At 37.4% G+C, this 22,939-nt stretch overlaps 5 protein-coding genes and 1 long non-coding RNA gene across 6 annotated transcripts in view; all 6 read left to right on the top strand.

Annotated features, from left to right (window-relative positions):
- Positions 1-22,939, top strand: part of LOC134848302 (uncharacterized) — a 386,969-nt gene that overhangs the window by 333,669 nt on the left and 30,361 nt on the right. The gene's annotated exons all lie outside the window — the stretch shown is intronic.
- LOC134839563 (uncharacterized) lies at positions 1,666-3,012 on the top strand. The gene has a single exon (XM_063855157.1). It carries the CDS (start codon positions 1,666-1,668, stop codon positions 3,010-3,012), a length of 1,347 nt encoding a protein of 448 aa, XP_063711227.1.
- LOC134839572 (uncharacterized) lies at positions 5,824-7,170 on the top strand. The gene has a single exon (XM_063855168.1). The coding sequence runs from the start codon at positions 5,824-5,826 to the stop codon at positions 7,168-7,170; it is 1,347 nt and encodes a 448-aa protein (XP_063711238.1).
- Positions 7,822-8,139, top strand: LOC134839578 (uncharacterized). Its single transcript, XM_063855182.1, has one exon. The coding sequence runs from the start codon at positions 7,822-7,824 to the stop codon at positions 8,137-8,139; it is 318 nt and encodes a 105-aa protein (XP_063711252.1).
- On the top strand, positions 17,553-18,939 carry LOC134848284 (uncharacterized). The gene is made up of 2 exons (XM_063865681.1): positions 17,553-17,803; positions 18,458-18,939. The coding sequence occupies exons 1-2, from the start codon at positions 17,553-17,555 to the stop codon at positions 18,705-18,707; spliced, it is 501 nt and encodes a 166-aa protein (XP_063721751.1). The 3' UTR covers positions 18,708-18,939.
- On the top strand, positions 19,010-22,016 carry LOC134848295 (uncharacterized). Its single transcript, XR_010162917.1, has 3 exons — positions 19,010-19,309; positions 20,708-21,264; positions 21,337-22,016. It is a non-coding gene; the product is annotated as an uncharacterized LOC134848295 (long non-coding RNA).

Raw genomic sequence — 22,939 nt, forward strand, 5'->3', positions numbered from 1 at the left:
ATTTGGGCCTATTTTGAGGTTATTTAGCTGGGAATTATGTTGGAGATCGGTTTTTACGAAACGTTTTTCAAGCCAAGTACGCCCTTCAATAACAAGACTAGATATGATGGTAATTTTGAGATTCGGTCCACAGCTATTTGCTTCTTGTAGAATGTGCTGTTTTTTCTCTGTAGAAACTTAATGTTTTAGAACTGTTACATGAATGTATGTTAGATCACGAAGTTTTTTGCAGTAAGTAGAATCGCTTTAGTTTCGAGTTTCAAAATAAGATTTTAAGGTTTCCCAGCGCAGTCAAAAAAGTGATTCCGTTTTTTTTTTTGGAAATTTGGTTAATTTCATCCAAAAGTGGTGTCAGCCTTAAAAGAATCCTGGCATTTAGAATAACTGAATAACTGTAGTCTAATAGCTTCAGAAAAATGGAACTTCGTTTGAAAGTCCGTAATTGATTTTGAAACGGTATCAGTCAGTTTTTGCGATTACCTCGACTTCATAAACATGTTTTGACATTTAAAACTGAATCTTATTTCGGACAAACGAAGAAATAATTATGACATGAAAGTCTTTGATTGTTTTTTGTTTCCTTGCGTTCATTAATATTTATTCAACTGTCTGTTGTCTGTTTTGTTGAAACATAAACAGCTTTTCTTACACATCTTGTATCTTCTTAGATCTTATATATTAGTTGAAAGTCTTAATGCGCCATGGACGCAACGTTTTAATTTTTCTATTGAGAACAACGTTTAAGAATCATTCAAAGCAACCATCAGAGAAAAATGAACCCGACCCAACTTCAAGGCTAGACAGTACTTGCCTATTTTTGTCCAAAATTTTGCGTTTACAGATTCATTTCAGTCTGAAACGAAAAACTGAAAACAGCAGCCTTCATGCTGAGAAATTTTTTTTCGAAAACCGATTCGATCCATGAAATAAATATTTCAAAGTTTCATAGCTTTATCATTCAAAAGTTTATAGCTATAAATCTGGTTTAGAAAAACTGAAACTTTTCGCGTACCGATTCGGCAAAATGATTCAGTTTATAGATAAATTGAATTATTTCAAAACTTCTAGCTGAGAAAAACTTGCTTAGAAGAACTTAATTGTTTCACGAACTGATTCAGTCTATGAACTAAATTGAAATTTTTCAAAGTTTCGTAGCTTTAAAAGCTTGCTTAGAAAAATATAAACTTTTTGCGAACCGATTCGGTCTACACAAAAACTTGATGTTGAAGCCTAAAAAAGACATCTCAACTTTCTACTTGAACTAAATCTACGATTGAACTGATTTACTTATTTAAAACCGCATTTTTACAAAAATCAATTGACTTCTATCTATAACTCGTGAAATAATTTACACTCTTTGCGAATCACTAGTTTTATTCAGTCGGATTGGTGATTTTTCATTTCCCAACTTTTGCTGCACAACATTTTTGGTGCAACGCGACTCACGAACGAACGAAAGATTAGAAACAAAGAGGAAAGTTAAAAATGTCATCACCTGCTAGTGACATGAGCAACGTGACGCTCACTCTTCCTGCTTTGAAGCGATCAAGAAGTGCTAACATCGGTGTCATTACCCGATCGGAAAATGCCGTCTCAGCAATCTTCAACAAAGAGGCATCTGCTCTAACCTAAAAGGAAATTGGAACTCTCAAGGCCAATCTCACGATGTGCGAACGAAAGAAAAAGGAACTGGAAGAGCTTAATCAGCAAATTTCAAATTTTCCAAACGATGATGAAGATGCACTTGAAGTTGAATTGGAAGAAGCTGAGAAAATCTACCTTCAAGTAGATTGTTTGATGGAAATGATCACAACTATGTTAGATGACCGAGGAAAATGTTCAACTGAATCGGTCAAAGATGACGACAGCGCAAGCGGAACCGGATCCTACAAATCCACTTCCCAACGTGGTGCTGGTCGAAAACAAGATACTTGCCTGAAGTTGCCGAAACTCAATTCGCCAACATTTAGCGGAAGGTATGATCAATGGCTACCTTTCTTAGATTCCTTTGATGGAGCAGTTCACTCAAATGCATCGCTGTCTGATGTTCAGAAACTGCAATACCTAAAGGGTGCCCTCAAGGATGAACCGTTTCGTTTGCTATCACACTTGCCTACTACAAACGCGAACTACTCAGTCGCAAGGGAACTTCTAAAGGATCGATATGCTGATGTCAAGATGATCTCACACGCTCACTTGGAAGCAATTTTTGAATTCACTCCAATGAAGCATGAGTCATCCGCTGCAATACGTCGCTTGATTAACACCTACACGGAAAACACGATGGCACTAACAGGACTTGGACTAAAAATTGATCAATGCGATTTGATCTGGGTTCACGTTTTGGCCAAGAAATTAGATCCTGAAACTAGAAGACAATGGGAACTTTCCTGCGCGGGAAGTGACATGCCAAAAATCAAGCAGATGAAGAAGTTCTTGGAGGAACGATCTCGCGCCCTAGAAGCTACGAAGGACCTCCAGTTACCTTCAATTCATAGAAAAAATCATCAAGGAAGTTCAGACCAATCTGGAAACTCTAAGAAAGATGACAAGGTACAGACATACCACACGAACTCTGCTAAGACGATCATCTGCCCATGCTGCAGTGGTGATCACCGCGTGTATCAATGCACAAAATTTCAGGAAATGTCTATTTCCAATAGAAGACAAGAAGCCAAATCAAAGCGATTATGCTTCAATTGCCTGTCCCTTGGACACCAAAATCATGAGTGCAAGTCGAAGTCAACGTGCCAAACCTGTCGAAAGGGTCATCACACGTTACTTCACATCCATACAGACCCAAACAAGCAACCAGGACCTGAAAATAAGTTTGCGGGTCATGGGGGTACTACTTGTGCCACTACCATACTGGGAACTGTACTAATTGAGGTGAAAACTGCAAATGGCGGTTATCACAATTGTCGAGCCTTACTGGACCTGAATGCGGATCTGAATGCAGTTTCGTTACAACCAGCTGTGCTAACCGACTCAAGCTACCAATCAAGAAATTGACTCTTCAACTAACTCGAGTTTGCGGAGGAGCAAAAACTGTGAAATCTGGTTCTGTCAATCTGGAAACAAAGGATTCTCAGAATCAATCTCTACATATTGAAGCCTTCACTCTTCAAAAACTTTCTGGCTACCTGCCCAGAGAACGGGTGAATATACCGAACAGTTTGGATATCACACGTCTTAAGCTCTCGGACCCAGACTTTGACAAACCAAAGGAAATCGATATAATCCTAGGCTGTGATGTTTATAACGACATTGTTGGCTGCGAAAAGATTAAGCTTACAGACAAGCTTTATGCACGTGACACTCTTTGGTTGGATGATTAGCGGCAGAACACCCGGTCCTCCAACAACCTTCTTCAAGTCATTTCATGTGTCTATTGACGATAGTCTAAGGAAATTTTGGGAATTAGAAGAAATTCCTGATTTCAAAAAGACAACAACAGAAGAAGATCGATGTGAATCTCACTTTAAGGAAACAACCATACTACAAAATGGACGATTCACTGTGCGATTCACCGGATGTTTTTGCTTTTTAGTTTTTTTGCGCAAAATCAGGTACCACATTTTATCATTGAAATGGGTCGGGTGACATTACATCATATTAAAACCCTTTCAGTCGCGGTTCGAACGACACCATAATTTTCCAAATTTTTTCTAGTGATTTTTTGATTATAGTTGATTTTCAGCAAGCGAATAAAGCAGGCAAGATGGCTTATATTAGGAGGTTTAATTTTTGTATTAACCGTGAAAACTTAAATTTACTCCAGTAAAAAAAGAACGAAATAACTTTGTTGATTTTTTGCTTTTCTGTTTCGCTTTTTGAAGAAACTTGTTGTCGAATATGCGTAATTTATTGTTAGTAACGAATATGCCTAAAGTCATGGCTTTCTTTCAGATAATCTTATGACACCATGGGCAATAGTAACACTTTTTTTGTAGTTTTTAAAGAATATGTTCGGAACGTTCTGTGCTACTTGCACAGCAACAGATCATCCTTGTTTTTTAAGTGTCTCGCAGTTCGTGTCTTTCCAGCAATAGTTGTAGAATTTGTTCAATATCATTTTTTTTTTGGTATTTGATTTTCCAAATAAGTGTTCCCAGCCAAAAACCAAGTAGATTAGATATGATGGTAAATTTTGAGGCTATTTGGGCTTATTTTGAGGTTATTTAGCTGGGAATTATGTTGGAATTCGGTTTTTACAAAACGTTTTTCAAGCCAAGTACGCCCTTCAATAACAAGACTAGATATGATGGTAATTTTGATATTCGGTCCACAGCTATTTGCTTCTTGTAGAATGTGCTGTTTTTTCTCTGTAGAAACTTAATGTTTTAGAACTGTTACATGAATGTAGGTTAGATCACGAAGTTTTTTGCAGTAAGTAGAATCGCTTTAGTTTTGAGTTTCAAAATAAGATTTTAAGGTTTCCCAGCGCAGTCAAAAAAGTGATTCCGTTTTTTTTTTTGGAAATTTGGTTAATTTCATCCAAAAGTGGTGTCAGCCTTAAAAGAATCCTGGCATTTAGAATAATTGAATAACTGTAGTCTAATAGCTTCAGAAAAATGGAACTTCGTTTGAAAGTCCGTAATTGATTTTGAAACGGTATCAGTCAGTTTTTGCGATTACCTCGACTTCATAAACATGTTTTGACATTTAAAACTGAATCTTATTTCGGACAAACGAAGAAATAATTATGACATGAAAGTCTTTGATTGTTTTTTGTTTCCTTGCGTTCATTAATATTTATTCAACTGTCTGTTGTCTGTTTTGTTGAAACATAAACAGCTTTTCTTACACATCTTGTATCTTCTTAGATCTTATATATTAGTTGAAAGTCTTAATGCGCCATGGACGCAACGTTTTAATTTTTCTATTGAGAACAACGTTTAAGAATCATTCAAAGCAACCATCAGAGAAAAATGAACCCGACCCAACTTCAAGGCTAGACAGTACTTGCCTATTTTTGTCCAAAATTTTGCGTTTACAGATTCATTTCAGTCTGAAACGAAAAACTGAAAACAGCAGCCTTCATGCTGAGAAATTTTTTTTCGAAAACCGATTCGATCCATGAAATAAATATTTCAAAGTTTCATAGCTTTATCATTCAAAAGTTTATAGCTATAAATCTGGTTTAGAAAAACTGAAACTTTTCGCGTACCGATTCGGCAAAATGATTCAGTTTATAGATAAATTGAATTATTTCAAAACTTCTAGCTGAGAAAAACTTGCTTAGAAGAACTTAATTGTTTCACGAACTGATTCAGTCTATGAACTAAATTGAAATTTTTCAAAGTTTCGTAGCTTTAAAAGCTTGCTTAGAAAAATATAAACTTTTTGCGAACCGATTCGGTCTACACAAAAACTTGATGTTGAAGCCTAAAAAAGACATCTCAACTTTCTACTTGAACTAAATCTACGATTGAACTGATTTACTTATTTAAAACCGCATTTTTACAAAAATCAATTGACTTCTATCTATAACTCGTGAAATAATTTACACTCTTTGCGAATCACTAGTTTTATTCAGTCGGATTGGTGATTTTTCATTTCCCAACTTTTGCTGCACAACATTTTTGGTGCAACGCGACTCACGAACGAACGAAAGATTAGAAACAAAGAGGAAAGTTAAAAATGTCATCACCTGCTAGTGACATGAGCAACGTGACGCTCACTCTTCCTGCTTTGAAGCGATCAAGAAGTGCTAACATCGGTGTCATTACCCGATCGGAAAATGCCGTCTCAGCAATCTTCAACAAAGAGGCATCTGCTCTAACCTAAAAGGAAATTGGAACTCTCAAGGCCAATCTCACGATGTGCGAACGAAAGAAAAAGGAACTGGAAGAGCTTAATCAGCAAATTTCAAATTTTCCAAACGATGATGAAGATGCACTTGAAGTTGAATTGGAAGAAGCTGAGAAAATCTACCTTCAAGTAGATTGTTTGATGGAAATGATCACAACTATGTTAGATGACCGAGGAAAATGTTCAACTGAATCGGTCAAAGATGACGACAGCGCAAGCGGAACCGGATCCTACAAATCCACTTCCCAACGTGGTGCTGGTCGAAAACAAGATACTTGCCTGAAGTTGCCGAAACTCAATTCGCCAACATTTAGCGGAAGGTATGATCAATGGCTACCTTTCTTAGATTCCTTTGATGGAGCAGTTCACTCAAATGCATCGCTGTCTGATGTTCAGAAACTGCAATACCTAAAGGGTGCCCTCAAGGATGAACCGTTTCGTTTGCTATCACACTTGCCTACTACAAACGCGAACTACTCAGTCGCAAGGGAACTTCTAAAGGATCGATATGCTGATGTCAAGATGATCTCACACGCTCACTTGGAAGCAATTTTTGAATTCACTCCAATGAAGCATGAGTCATCCGCTGCAATACGTCGCTTGATTAACACCTACACGGAAAACACGATGGCACTGACAGGACTTGGACTAAAAATTGATCAATGCGATTTGATCTGGGTTCACGTTTTGGCCAAGAAATTAGATCCTGAAACTAGAAGACAATGGGAACTTTCCTGCGCGGGAAGTGACATGCCAAAAATCAAGCAGATGAAGAAGTTCTTGGAGGAACGATCTCGCGCCCTAGAAGCTACGAAGGACCTCCAGTTACCTTCAATTCATAGAAAAAATCATCAAGGAAGTTCAGACCAATCTGGAAACTCTAAGAAAGATGACAAGGTACAGACATACCACACGAACTCTGCTAAGACGATCATCTGCCCATGCTGCAGTGGTGATCACCGCGTGTATCAATGCACAAAATTTCAGGAAATGTCTATTTCCAATAGAAGACAAGAAGCCAAATCAAAGCGATTATGCTTCAATTGCCTGTCCCTTGGACACCAAAATCATGAGTGCAAGTCGAAGTCAACGTGCCAAACCTGTCGAAAGGGTCATCACACGTTACTTCACATCCATACAGACCCAAACAAGCAACCAGGACCTGAAAATAAGTTTGCGGGTCATGGGGGTACTACTTGTGCCACTACCATACTGGGAACTGTACTAATTGAGGTGAAAACTGCAAATGGCGGTTATCACAATTGTCGAGCCTTACTGGACCTGAATGCGGATCTGAATGCAGTTTCGTTACAACCAGCTGTGCTAACCGACTCAAGCTATCAATCAAGAAATTGACTCTTCAACTAACTCGAGTTTGCGGAGGAGCAAAAACTGTGAAATCTGGTTCTGTCAATCTGGAAACAAAGGATTCTCAGAATCAATCTCTACATATTGAAGCCTTCACTCTTCAAAAACTTTCTGGCTACCTGCCCAGAGAACGGGTGAATATACCGAACAGTTTGGATATCACACGTCTTAAGCTCTCGGACCCAGACTTTGACAAACCAAAGGAAATCGATATAATCCTAGGCTGTGATGTTTATAACGACATTGTTGGCTGCGAAAAGATTAAGCTTACAGACAAGCTTTATGCACGTGACACTCTTTGGTTGGATGATTAGCGGCAGAACACCCGGTCCTCCAACAACCTTCTTCAAGTCATTTCATGTGTCTATTGACGATAGTCTAAGGAAATTTTGGGAATTAGAAGAAATTCCTGATTTCAAAAAGACAACAACAGAAGAAGATCGATGTGAATCTCACTTTAAGGAAACAACCATACTACAAAATGGAAGATTCACCGTGCAGCTGCCTTTCAAGCCCAATAGTCAACTTGGCGACAGTTTAGCACAAGCAAAACGCAGATTCAATTATCTCGAGCGACGACTGGAACAGAATCCAGAACTTAAAGATCGCTATACCGCATTCATAGACGAATTTCTCGATATGGGGCATATGGAGTGCATACCGCCTGGAGAAATCGAAAAGCCAGTTGATAGCGTATATTATCTGCCACATCACTGCGTTTTCAAGGAAGATTCTACTACCACAAAGCTACGTGTAGTTTTCGACGGATCTGCAACAACATCAACCGGACAATCACTCAACGACACTTTGATGGTTGGTCCCACGGTACAAGACGACCTCTACTCGATAATCATGCGCTTCAGGTTCTACCCAATTGCTTTGTCAGCAGATATCGCAAAAATGTACCGACAAGTTGCTCTAGAGGACAAATCGAAGGATTTCCATCGCATACTTTAGAGATCAAATAAATCGGATGAAATCAAGCATCTCAGGATGACACGTGTTACATATGGAATAGCTTCGTCAGCGTTTCACTCGACAAGATGCCTCAATGAAGTAGCAAATCAATCTAAGAACCCAATGATCAAAGAAAGTCTCAAAAATTGTTTCTATGTAGACGACTTTCTTGGTGGCGCTAATGATAAGCATGAAGCAGAAAGACTCATCTCTGATTTATGCGAAGAGCTGAACTCTTATGAATTCCCTCTACGAAAATGGACTTCAAGCAATGCTAAAATAATTGAAGGATTGCCAGAACATCTCGGATGTGCTGGAACTTTTCTCTGACGAATACAAAATCAAGGCGCTAGGAGTCAGTTGGAAGCCCAATAAGGACATCTTTTGTTTTTCAACTGCCTTACCAGAGCTGAAACTGCTTACAAAGAGGACTATTCTGTCCACAATTTCAAAATTGTTTGATCCGATGGGATGGCTAGCTCCATTCATCATCAATTTCAAATGTCTCATGCAACAGCTATGGGTCCAAGGTTTTGATTGGGATTCTGAAGTCGATCAGAAAACCAAGGAAAAATGGTATGAGCTCACCGGAACATTGCCTCAACTACTGAAACTACAGATACCAAGATCTATGAGCTCACATCCAATAAAGGAAGTTCAACTTCACGTATTCTGTGATGCTTCCGAAAAAACATATGCAGCCGCAATCTATGCAAGAATTACCAATGATGATGGCAAAACTTTTGCATATCTACTGACCTCCAAAACAAAGGTTGCTCCGGTCAAAGCAATCTCTGTTCCCAAATTAGAGCTCTGCGGTGCAAGTTTAGCTACCAAACTTCTTAAATCAGTTCATTCAATTTTGAGGAAAACAAATCTCAAGATAACTTCACACGCCTGGACTGATTCAACAATTGTCTTGCAATGGCTTGCTCAACTTCCAAGAACGTGGAACACTTTTGTTGCAAACAGAGTTTCACAAATACAAGAGACCCTACCCAGAAGCGATTGGAAACATGTGCCAACAGCAGTAAACCCAGCTGATTTAGCCTCTCGTGGTGTATTAGCTGACACATTAATATGTTCCTCACTCTGGTGGAATGGACCAGATTGGCTGACCAAATATGAAAGGCACTGGCCCAACCTACAACCATCTCTAGTTGAAGCACCTGAAAAACGAACCGTCAAAGCCAGGACTAATGCAGAAAGTGAACAAATTCGAACTGTTCTCGCAAATCATGCTCAAAACGAAGAAATGACGGATGGAATTTTTCGTTTAAAGAACTACAGCACTTGGAACAAGACAGTACGCATCGCATGCTATGTACTATCATTTGTTCAACATCTTAAGCATAGAGTATCGACAAACTATCGGAAGCGGCTCAGATCTAAGCGGACATCTGATGTACAACTTGAAGAAGATTGTCTTAGTCCTAAAAATTGAATCATGGCAAAAATGCTAATTCTTCGTTTAGACCAAGAAATACACTTCAAGTCAGAGCTAAATTGTCTAAAGGTGAAAGGGGAGCTGAGTAAAACATCGAAACTACTCAATCTTAGTCCGTTTTTCGACAAGGATTACGATCTACTAAGAGTTGGAGGCAGACTTTCACAATCGAACTACCCAACAGACAAGAAGTTTCCAATACTCGTTTCGAAAAAATCTGATTTAGTATCCCTACTTATACGCAAATATCATGAAGATACTCTTCATGGCGGGGGGCAATTAGTACTGAACACAATGAGAGAGGAAATTTGGATAATCGGAGGCCGTGATCTAGTTCGACAGTTCATTAGAGGATGCATGAGATGTGTCCGATTTAGTCAGCAACCTACTTCTCAATTCATGGCTGATCTTCCTACAGAAAGAATAACACCCGCAAAACCATTTGCTCAATGTGGAATAGATTTTGCTGGTCCCTTTGAAATTAAGGAAGCAGAGGTCTCAAAAATTTATGTTGCCGTCTTTGTTTGTCTCGCGACAAAAGCTATTCATTTGGAAATGGTTACTCGTCTAACCAAAGAAGCAGGCATCCTTTCATTGAAACGATTTACTGCACGCCGTGGCAATTCTGAGAAGATCTTAAGTGACAATGGAAGCAATTTTATCGGGGCTCGAAATGATCTGATCAAAATCAAAGAACTGCTCGACAAAAATGGAACGGACAAATCAGTTGTTAGTTTCGTCAATAGCCAAGGAACTGAATGGGTCACCATCCCTTCTCGTGCTCCTCACTTCGGAGGACTCTGGGAAGCAGCTGTAAAAAGTTTGAAAAGACATATGCGAAAAGTTATAGGACTGCAATTCTTAATCAAATTGAAGCTGTCTTAAATTCACGACCATTGTATCCAATGTCAAGTGATCCTAACGACCCAACTCCGCTGACACCCGCTCATTTTCTGATAGGGGAATCATTGCTAACTCTTCCCTCTGCGGACATCCAAGTTTCAACCAATGTACGATATCGACTATTACAGAATATGATCAAGGATTTCTGGAAAGTTTGGCAAAGGGATTATCTCATAACGCTACAAATACGGAAAAAATGGTTCACGGATGGCCCAGAATTTAAAGTTGGCAACCTAGTCCTTCTTGCCGAAGACAATGAACGACCGCTAGAATGGAAAACTGGACGAATCATAGAAGTTTATCCTGGAAATGACTCAATTGTTCGAGTGGTAAAAGTGAAGACCACAACTGGTGAATACGTACGCCCAGTCGCGAAGCTGCGGAAGCTACCAGTATAGCAACCAAGTCATATCCAATGTGCAGATCATTTAAAACAAGAACTTTATAGTGCTAAAAAATCGAAAAATATCAAAAATGTGCAGTTTTCAAATTTTAAGAGGTAGTACCCCCATGACCCTTTTGAGAGTAGGAACCTAAATTACCCCCTATGCAATGCATTATGGTCTGAATCGTTCATATTGACCACTTTCATGTAAATTCCCAATGTTGTATGTTCATAAAAGTCGAAAATGATGTAAATTTTCATCAATTTTTGTGCTAAATAGTGCATTAAAATTCGTATGAGGTTGTACCCTCATGACCCAAAATAAAATTATTGTCTGAAAACAGCTAGGATACGCCTACACTACTGTCTTGAATGTAACAATAGGCTCTCTGATCACGTCAACTGTTAAATTGTTATATTTGCCTTTAAATTATATTCAAAGATGTCGTATTGTAATGATTTACAACCATTAATTCGCATAAAATGTTTTTTCTAAGTACACAAATTTTCGCTCATGACTCGTACCGTTAATACTTCTCTTGTATACTCCTTACTTATGGTGCAGTCACATTTAGTTCATTTATTGAATAACTGTTAACATATTTACCGTTGAACAGTCATTCGCTGTCATCTGGTCCATTTCGCTTGTTGACCCTGCAGTGTTGCTGGCAGCGCTTCCACGCAGATGCTACCAAGGAAAGTCTAGTTTGCATCTCCGTCTAGTACATACAGCAGACCCTCTCTTCGTCGCAGAGAGTCAGAACTGCATGGCACCACGCATATGGAAGATACAAACTTTTCCCCTCCTCAAGAACACCATAGTGGACTAGTTTCTTCTGCCGAGGACCAAGGTTCCTCAGATACTTAGCAGCATCAGTGAACCCCATCTCCGAATCATTGCTACCGGCCAGGCGCTCAAGTTCACCAGAGAGATTAACTTCAGATGTCATCAGCCACAACTTTCGGCCCCCCAGAAGACACAAAACAGCATCATCTTCCTCATCCAAGTCTTGATGGAAAGTCCGGAAGGACGAGGACTCTACAAAAATACCTTGGAGAAGAGAAGAAAAGACCTGCTTTGGCCATCTGGTCTGACCTCCAGACATGACGCCAATAACACCCTTAGCTGTCACACTAGGAGTCTCTCGACAGTTAACTCCAACCTCCCAGCCAGTGAACAATGACCCTTCTACGTTGAGGTCGCTGATACGTTTAAGACCTCTAAGTTGCTTCTAAAACAAAACGAACAATTGATGCACACCCGCTATACTCTACTACTATGATACAATGGAATAAATGCTACTCACAGTCTCAGCTTTCGGAAACCGCAGAACTGCCCTATCCACGATTGCAGCTTCCTTCCTTGAAGACTGGATCTCATCCAACGACTTTACAGGAATCGGAGTGAAACCCAGATCTCCTCTGGTCACTGCATCGAAGAAACCCTGCAGGTCCTCCCGGTCGACAGCGCCCCGCCTACTGGACCTTCGCACCTCGCCATGTGGAGGCAGACGTGGTGCTCTGCCCGACTCCGCCCTGCTCTTTCTCTCTTTTGTCTCGTGCACTGTGAATGGATAGTCGTACCCAGACATAATAACGATCTGAAAATTGAAGATACTTCAAGGGAGGCGGAATGTTGAAGCCTAAAAAAGACATCTCAACTTTCTACTTGAACTAAATCTACGATTGAACTGATTTACTTATTTAAAACCGCATTTTTACAAAAATCAATTGACTTCTATCTATAACTCGTGAAATAATTTACACTCTTTGCGAATCACTAGTTTTATTCAGTCGGATTGGTGATTTTTCATTTCCCAACTTTTGCTGCACAACACTTGAAAAAGTTCGAAGTATCATAGCTTGAATAGCTTGCTTAGAAAAAATTGAACTTTTGGTAAAACGATTCGGTCTACGAAGCGCTTGGATTTTTTTCGAAGTTCATGGCTTGATTAGCTCGCGCAGAAAATTTTTTTTGCAAAACGTTTCCTAATAAATAACTTGTAAATATTTCATTTTTTTATAGCTACAATAGCTTGATTAAGTCAATTTCAAATTTTTTTCCGAACTGATTCGCTCCATTAGCTCGCTTAAGAAAACTAAATGTTCGCAAAATGCTTTGATCTAAACAACTCGAAATATTTCAATTGATTCTAGCTTCAATAACTTGCTTCAGTAAAACGTGAGTGTTTTTGCCAACCAGTTTGCTCCATGCAAATCTTGAAATATTGAAGTGTAATAGCTTGAACAACTTGCTTAGAAAAGCTTTTTGCACTCCGATTCGCTTCATGAAATTAACTTGAGTCATTTATCGTTTCGTAGCTTGAATAGCTTGCTCAGAGTAAGTTTGATTTTTTCCAGAACTGATTCGTTCTATGAAACGTAAAGTTTACAAACCGATTTACGATCTGGCTCAGCTAGAGATTTCGACATTTCATAGCTTTATCAGAACAGCAACTATTTTTTGCGAGCTGGTTGATTACTGGAGAAAGGCTTGCTAGTTTGTAATTGAAATTGGTGTTGCTTCATTATCGAACCTTAGCAGTTTCTAGGACCCATTGCACTTGGTCTGGAGGTTATGCAGTTGCTTTTGCCACCTATGGTCTGGGGTTCGCGTCCTGGTCGGACCTTTTTTTTTCAGTAGCTGAAATTGAATTTTTTCCGAGTGGAATTGATTAATCGGACTATAGTTTGTGGGCTTATGTTTTGTCGGATTAGTAGCCACATCACAATTAGTTGCCACACCACAGTGGTATAATTTCTGTTTTCTTTGGTATTTCTAAAAAATTGTTGATTTTAACATGAGATTAGTTTCCTCAGTTTTTTTGGTTTTTGGGCAATTGGCGTCTAACCTCCTGTTGTTGGCTTAGTGAATGCTCGGAAAATACTAAAAACTTGTTTAATGCTAGTGGTTGTAATAATCCTCTGTTTTGCTGAGGTTGAATGATTCGTATTTCCAAAAAAAATGTGATTTTTTCTGACAACAATTTTCTGTGTCTTTCTTTGTTTTCTGGTCAGTAGATGTCCATTCAAGTTTTGTTAGCTTACTGAACGCTTGGGAAATAAAAAAATTTTCTCAATGCTAGTGGTTGTGTTTCTCGTCTGTTTTGCTCTGAGATTGATTTTTTGTATTTCAAAAAAATGTTAAATTTTTCGGAAGCTTTTTATGACAACAATTTCCTGACATTTTTATGTTTCAGATTAATTGATGTCTAACCACGTGTTGTTGGCTTAGTGAAAGCTCGGAGAATACTAAAAGGTTGCATTATGGTAGCGGTTGTGTTTCTCGACTGTTTTTTCTGAGATTGAATTTTTCGTATATTCATAAAAATGTTGATTTTTTCAAGTTTTTTTTTCGACTTTTTTTATTTCCATCTTACTGATTATTTGGTGGCATGCGCAATGCTGCGCTTTCGTTGTATATCGCAAGTGTCTTTTCCAGCTGTCTGTTGGCTATTCTTTTCCAACTGTCTGTTGGCTATTTGCAAAATATATCCAACTTCTTAAGATTTTCTCATTGCGGTAATTTTGTTTAACCGGTGGTGAGAAACTTAGCTGTACGTTTTTGTGAGTTTTTGAAGGCGAGAATTGCATGGTTTTTTTTCAAGTTAAATTAATGAATCGTTATCAAGATGTTTTCATAATTTGTGTTGAAACTTTAAGAACGCAAATAATTTTTTATAATCAGTGATATATATATATATATATATATAATCACAGGGTATCTTTCGGTTTTTTCTATTCAAATTGAGAAATGTTCATTCTGCTTTTTCTCGAAAATTTGAGAACTTTGAAAGAGCTGAGTCATACCTTTAACGGAGAGTGAAAAATGCTGGATTTCGCGAAAAAATAATGTTTTTCAGATCAATGACTGGTTCTTGTTCTGTATTGATGGTGTGCTTAGGAAACATCTGTCGATCGCCAATTGCTGAAGCTTTGCTCCGTCACAAATGAAATGTAATTAAGAACTCATCATCAACGGCTGCTAAAGTCTCTGAATTGACTGTGGACAGCTGCGGTACTGCGGGATATCATATAGGGAACCCACCAGACAGTCGAGGTCTGCTAATTATGAAGAAGAACGGCATCGAGACATCTCATAGATGTCGCAAACTGAGGTACAATTTTTAGACACAATCCTTTATATTTCTTTGAAAGAAGGGAGTGTTCGCTTAATTAGTTCATTAATTCTTATTTTTTGAAACTAAATGTGAAGATGGCGCATAAATGTAGCTTGACCTTGAATTTCTAAAATTGAATTTAATTTGTATATTCAATTTGTAAGACCATTCAGTTACTAGATAAAAGCTTGACATATGAGCTGATCATCTCATCGCCATTACGGCGTCCCTGGTTAAGAAATATAGGCAAAGTTTTTTGGTTATTTTTCTGGGTTGGTAGTGTTAACTTTTCAGGCAACAAGCACGGATCATGGTTGGCGCCAAACATCCGGCTTTTTGATTGAGAGGTGGCGACATAACACTTCACTACTCCTTCCCTTTATGAAAAAAATGGCATTTTGATCAGGTTTTTACAAAAATCAATTGACTTTTATCTATAACTCGTGAAATAATTTACACTCTTTGCGAATCACTAGTTTTATTCAGTCGGATTGGTGATTTTTCATTTCCCAACTTTTGCTGCACAACACTTGAAAAAGTTCGAAGTATCATAGCTTGAATAGCTTGCTTAGAAAAAATTGAACTTTTGGTAAAACGATTCGGTCTACGAAGCGCTTGGATTTTTTCGAAGTTCATGGCTTGATTAGCTCGCGCAGAAATTTTTTTTTGCAAAACGTTTCCTAATAAATAACTTGTAAATATTTCATTTTTTTATAGCTACAATAGCTTGATTAAGTCAATTTCAAATTTTTTTCCGAACTGATTCGCATTTTGCTTCAGTAAAACGTGAGTGTTTTTGCCAACCAGTTTGCTCCATGCAAATCTTGAAATATTGAAGTGTAATAGCTTGAACAACTTGCTTAGAAAAGCTTTTTGCACTCCGATTCGCTTCATGAAATTAACTTGAGTCATTTATCGTTTCGTAGCTTGAATAGCTTGCTCAGAGTAAGTTTGATTTTTTCCAGAACTGATTCGTTCTATGAAACGTAAAGTTTACAAACCGATTTACGATCTGGCTCAGCTAGAGATTTCGACATTTCATAGCTTTATCAGAACAGCAACTATTTTTTGCGAGCTGGTTGATTACTGGAGAAAGGCTTGCTAGTTTGTAATTGAAATTGGTGTTGCTTCATTATCGAACCTTAGCAGTTTCTAGGACCCATTGCACTTGGTCTGGAGATTATGCAGTTGCTTTTGCCACCTATGGTCTGGGGTTCGCGTCCTGGTCGGACCTTTTTTTTTCAGTAGCTGAAATTGAATTTTTTCCGAGTGGAATTGATTAATCGGACTATAGTTTGTGGGCTTATGTTTTGTCGGATTAGTAGCCACATCACAATTAGTTGCCACACCACAGTGGTATAATTTCTGTTTTCTTTGGTATTTCTAAAAAATTGTTGATTTTAACATGAGATTAGTTTCCTCAGTTTTTTTGGTTTTTGGGCAATTGGCGTCTAACCTCCTGTTGTTGGCTTAGTGAATGCTCGGAAAATACTAAAAACTTGTTTAATGCTAGTGGTTGTAATAATCCTCTGTTTTGCTGAGGTTAAATGATTCGTATTTCCAAAAAAAATGTGATTTTTTCTGACAACAATTTTCTGTGTCTTTCTTTGTTTTCTGGTCAGTAGATGTCCATTCAAGTTTTGTTGGCTTACTGAACGCTTGGGAAATAAAAAAATTTCTCAATGCTAGTGGTTGTGTTTCTCGTCTCTTTTGCTCTGAGATTGATTTTTTGTATTTCAAAAAAAAAATGTTAAATTTTTCGGAAGCTTTTTATGACAACAATTTCCTGACATTTTTATGTTTCAGATTAATTGATGTCTAACCACGTGTTGTTGGCTTAGTGAAAGCTCGGAGATTACTAAAAGGTTGCATTATGGTAGCGGTTGTATTTCTGGACTGTTTTTTTTCTGAGATTGAATTTTTCGTATATTCATAAAAATGTTGATTTTTTCAAGTTTTTTTTTTTCGACTTTTTTTATTTCCATCTTACTGATTATTTGGTGGCATGCGCAATGCTGCGCTTTCGTTGTATATCGCAAGTGTCTTTTCCAGCTGTCTGTTGGCTATTCTTTTCCAACTGTCTGTTGGCTATTTGCAAAATATATCCAACTTCTTAAGATTTTCTCATTGCGGTAAGTTTGTTTAGCCGGTGGTGAGAAACTTAGCTGTACGTTTTTGTGAGTTTTTGAAGGCGAGAATTGCATGGTTTTTTTTCAGTTTAAATTAATGAATCGTTATCAAGATGTTTTCATAATTTGTGTTGAAACTTTCGAATATGCTTGAAATTTTTTTTTCTGCTACTCTGATGATTGTTTGGGTCACATCAATTAAGAACGCAAATAATTTTTTATAATCAGTGATATATATATATATATATATATATATATATATATATATATATAATCACAGGGTATCTTTCGGTTTTTTTCTATTCAAATTGAGAAATGTTCATTCTGCTTTTTCTCGAAAATTTGAGAACTTTGAAAGAGCTGAGTCATACCTTTAACGGAGAGTGAAAAATGCTGGATTTCGCGAAAAAATAATGTTTTTCAGATCAATGACTGGTTCTTGTTCTGTATTGATGGTGTGCTTAGGAAACATCTGTCGATCGCCAATTGCTGAAGCTTTGCTCCGTCACAAATGGAATGTAATTAAGAACTCATCATCAACGGCTGCTAAAGTCTCTGAATTGACTGTGGACAGCTGCGGTACTGCGGGATATCATATAGGGAACCCACCAGACATTCGAGGTCTGCTAATTATGAAGAAGAACGGCATCGAGACATCTCATAGATGTCGCAAACTGAGGTACAATTTTTAGACACAATCCTTTATATTTCTTTGAAAGAAGGGAGTGTTCGCTTAATTAGTTCATTAATTCTTATTTTTTGTAACTAAATGTGAAGATGGCGCATAAATGTAGCTTGACCTTGAATTTCTGAAATTGAATTTAATTTGTATATTCAATTTGTAAGACCATTCAGTTACTAGATAAAAGCCTGACATATGAGCTGATCATCTCATCGCCATTACGGCGTCCCTGGTTAAGAAATATAGGCAAAGTTTTTTGGTTATTTTTCTGGGTTGGTAGTGTTACCTTTTCAGGCAACAAGCACGGATCATGGTTGGCGCCAAACATCCGGCTTTTTGATTGAGAGGTGGCGACATAACACTTCACTACTCCTTCCCTTTATGAAAAAAATGGCATTTTGATCAGGTTTTCTACCAGGAGCAAGTCCATTTTTGAAGTTTCGAAATTTGTATAGATTTACAGAGATGCAATCTATTCTGAGAAAAAGTTGACTGCTTTTTTCCCGTTAATAGAAATTTATTTAACCTGCTCCTTGTGTTGACTAGTTTTTGTAAAATTGCAGTTTTTGTAAATGTTTTTGAATGTAAAATTTCTAGCATAATGTACATTGAATGTAAAAGGGCCGTTTTTAGAATCCAGTTTCATTTTAGGTCTTCAGATGCCGATGACTTCGATTACATTTTCTGCATGGACTATTCGAATGTGCAAAATGTCAAGAGGGTTCTGCCTCAGTCTGCACACAGTAAAGTTCTTCTGTTGGGAAGCTTCGATCCTCAGGGCGTAGAAGAGATTGAAGACCCTTATTATGGGTCGGAAGATGGTTTTGATGTCTGTTTCGAACATTGTGGACGATGCTTGGATGAATTCATCAAACAGAAATTGTTAGCTCTGACTAGCTGATGCTGCATGTACCGTAGTAAACAAAATTGAATGTTACTACGAAACTGCTAAAATTAGAAATAACAGTTTATTTTTGGATTGACTTACTATGTCGGTGCAATGACAATATGGTTAAACTTGGTTCCGAGTGGAGAAATTTCGGGGCTCAAACTTCGAAGTGTTGTTGTTGTAGTGGGATATGTTTCGTCTGAGCGACATCTTTAGAAAGCGTTGTTTAATTTTTGTCATCATTATCACTTATATATACTTGATAATTGTCATACTTCAGTTTTTGTAGATTGTCATACTTCAGTTTTTGTAGACTGTCGTACTTCAGTTTTGTAGATGATCAATTGATTTAAGTTCTGATCCATTTGAAATGACCTCTCTATCTGTTCTATATGTGTGTCATGGAACTAAGTGTCATTCCACTATGGCTCAGCAGTACCTTTTGCAGATGGTGCTCAAAGCTCTTGAAGGCTCTTCCTTGAAGAAGTTGACTAATATCGATAGTTGTGGGACTGAAGACGATGACTTTGGAAGCTAGCCGGACCCTGGAACTGACTGAGACTGTCCCGAAAAAGCACGAGTTGCATTTTGTCGCATGTAGCACGATTGTTTGTGTAAGCCTCAGCTGTTCATTAAAAAGTTTTAATTTGCTGGTGTGAAATAGAGTATATTATCACAGAACCAATCAAAATTAATATTATATATTTATTATGAAACGTTTAATCCAATAAATATAGTACATTTTTGAAATGCATAATTTATACAACTGTGAAATTATTAACCTGATATGCGTTAGGTTAATTGTAAACAATTTCAAAGCAATTTGTAAGTTAACTTTACTACGCTTGCAAAAGCAAGTGTCTTGTAATCGGGAACAAGACTTTTTCCCGTAAACAACTCTTCTCACATCTGAAGTTGAAACTGAAGTTACTTTAGTAGTAAATCGTAGCAACTTCGAGAATGCTTCTCACTTGACCTAGAGGTTTGAGGTTTGCGGTTTTTTTTGTGTTGTTTTTGCACATTAGGTCTGAGGTTTGAGTCCCGGCTGGACTTTTTGGTTCAGTATGTATGAAATGATTTTTAAAATTTCCGAGAAAAATTGAGTTTTCGGATGTTTTGGCGGCTTAGTTGCCACTTTGTGTTGACACTTTGTGGAGTTTTTTGTGCGATCAAAAATTATCGCCGTAGATGCAAGTGTTTTTGATGTATTCTGTAATTCATAAAAAAATATATTAGCCCTGACTTTGTTTATTTTCTTTTTTTTTTGTTTTTGTGTCGTTTAAATGCTTCATTCGGCCTAAATGTTTTCGGCTTATATTTTTTCGACTTACTAGCTGTGATTTTTGTCGCTTCAAGGGCTAAAAATGATTGATTAGAATTATCAGGTCGTTTGTCATGCAAAAGTTCATAATTTAAAAACTTAATTGCTAAAAAAAAATTTATGTAAACAATTTCTTATGGCATTTTTTGTTTTCGGCTCAATGAACGGCTTAAAGCGGCTGCTTTTGTCTCAATAATATTTTTGTCGTTGAAAAGTTGATTGTGGGCTGCTCTTTGAAAATTTAAAGACTTATAGAATGCTGTTTGTTGTGTTTCTTGACTATTTTTCTGAATTTTTTTCATTTCTTATAAAATATATATTTTTTCGGTTTTGTTATTTCGGTCTCATTTTCTATTTGCTAGCTTGCGTTGTATCGCAAGTGATGCGAAGCTCGGCTTTGCTTCTGTGTCCAAATCAGTTACTTTCGGGTTGTTGAATTCGCTTATCGTCCAATTTCCACCAAAATTCGCTTGTCTTTTCTAACCCCCAAAAATTCGTCAGGAGCTGAAACTTATTCCTAATAGCTTTTGATTTTATTTTTTTTTCACGTATTTGGCTACTAATAAAGTTCTGTTGAAATAAATTTGGCTTATATATGAAGTAAACTTCAAGAAATCTGACGTAACAAAAAAATTGGTTGTCGGTAGTTCAATGGAATATATACATGATTTTAATACTAAGTATGTTTTAGACCTGAAACCGACAGCCAGTTTGATCACATTCTGTGTATGGACAGTTATTTATGATGGCAGTGAAAAGCTATCTGAAGACTATCAAGACTTCAGCCAATATTGAACTCCTTGGAAAGTTCGACACAAAAGGCGTAGAAGATGTGTTCAACGCTTGGATGTGCCCTGTTAGTGAATTTAGGAAGGTTTGTCAACACATCGAGTTCAATAGATGAATTTTTCAAAACTTTAATGCCCTTAATTTGTCTGCTTCTATCGAAAATTCAGCCTTTCAGTTGAAATCTTAAGTTACGAATTATTTATTTGTGAACTTGAACTGAATTTTGTATGGAAATTCTATTCCATAGTGGTGTTATTTCGTCGTGAGGCGACAATTCGGCTGCGAGCGACAATTGGTAGCATTTCAAGAAGCGGCATTTAATGGCTGAGCAATTTGGCATTATAATTATGTAAATAATTCGGAATAATTTGAGTCAGCAATGTACAGCAACCAATCTGCCATGACTTAGCGGGTGTAGAAAATAGATGTGCACATGGCCGTCAGTGCGAATCTTCGGTGGTATGTACTTTTTTCAGTTGACTCTGACAACTACCGAATTTCCTTTTTTCTCAATCAAGTTTTTGAATTTAGTATACAGAGATGCAGAAAAGACTATAGAGCTCCGTTCGAATAGGTTCGGAGGAAAAGGAGAACGAGCCAGAGCTTGTTCCGTCAACTGTGGACGATTTGAATGAGTTGAACGTGAATCAATTACTAGGCCATCTTCATTCCACAAAGAATAAAGAGGCGAGTAAGATTCAATACTCCATTGAAGGGAATGTATATGTAAACAAAATCGCATATGCCAGAACAGTAAGAAGTCAACTGATTCGCCTCTAACGACTAGTCGTTTTATAGACAATGAGCCATCAACAGACAACAAAATCCTCAAGATGAACTAGTCTGTTTTTGAGTGTAGGGAGCAACTATTTGTTTTACTTGGTATCGAGTTTCAATTTGGTATTGGAATTGCTAATTTTCAAGCCAAAAATCATCAACCCAACATAATCTAGATTGTCGCTCGTTTCACTCCACACACCATCTGTTTGCATGTCCTGGAAGCTTGTTGAGTGTTTGCCCAATTTTGGTTCCGTTCATTCTGTGATGCTCTGGGATTTTCGATTCCTGGTTTCAGATTATTTTGCTTGTTGTAAATCCTTTTCGCTCGTTTTGTCACATCATTTTGGATTTCAACCTAAATTTTTGTCGAAAATTTTTTCATCGTTGTAAATAAGGCCGAACTTGTGACTGGTTTGCCTTATTTTGGAATATCTTTCAATTTATTTATTGTTCATAAATTTCCAGTGCTAATGGAGGTAACGAAGCGATAATGACTATGAAACTTGTTGTTTTAATCGGTGATAAGATTTTGCCCACCTCAATTTTTCGACAGCATTTTCGAAATTTTGCTTTTTTAGCTACCGAATTTCAACTCTTGTCTTATAATAAATATATTTTTCACCCGTCTAATTTCGATTTAAGTACCTCCGTCTTCTTTGATTGTCGTCTTATTTCCTAGGCCCCATTGCGTCGTTTGTATTGGTTATGCTTGAGAAAACGTTTTTGTTGTTTTAATGTTTTTAAGATATTAGAGTAGTCGGACTTATTGCTTCATATGCAAATTATGCAACAGATATAACATTAAAACGAATATACTGAATTAATTTTGTAATGCAGCAATAAACTGAATATTTTAAAGCTCCTTTTCTTCGTCGAAATTTTTACGCTTGCAATTAACAAGCGTTATCAAATCGGAATGAACCTTTTTTAGGTTAACAGTCAGTTAACGAAATCAGTTGAATCAATTGCTGATATGATGCTGACACCCTCAGTTTCATGAAAATTCATTTTTAGCTCATAAGTGCAATGTTTGTTAGTGGGAACTTTTTCTGAATTAAACTGATTTTTTTTTGTCGGCTTCATTGATTTCGTTCCAATTTTTGTCGGCTTACTTGCCGCATGTATTAAATTTTAAATAAATTTTCTATTCAATTGCTTTGATAAATTCAAAGTTAGCTTACCATCCAGCGCATCTGGTGTAGTGATGACTCATAAGCTTGTGACGATAAAGCCCTGGGTTTTTAATCCGTGCCGGACCTATTTTTTAAACTAGAAATTCAGTTTTCGGACTATTGTCCGTCTGTTTTATTTCGTCTGCTTAGATTCCTTTTCACGAACTCTTTCTCTCTCTCTC

This window comes from Symsagittifera roscoffensis, chromosome 1 (genome assembly GCF_963678635.1).
Source record: "Symsagittifera roscoffensis chromosome 1, txSymRosc1.1, whole genome shotgun sequence".
NCBI classification, from domain to species: domain Eukaryota; kingdom Metazoa; phylum Xenacoelomorpha; order Acoela; family Convolutidae; genus Symsagittifera; species Symsagittifera roscoffensis.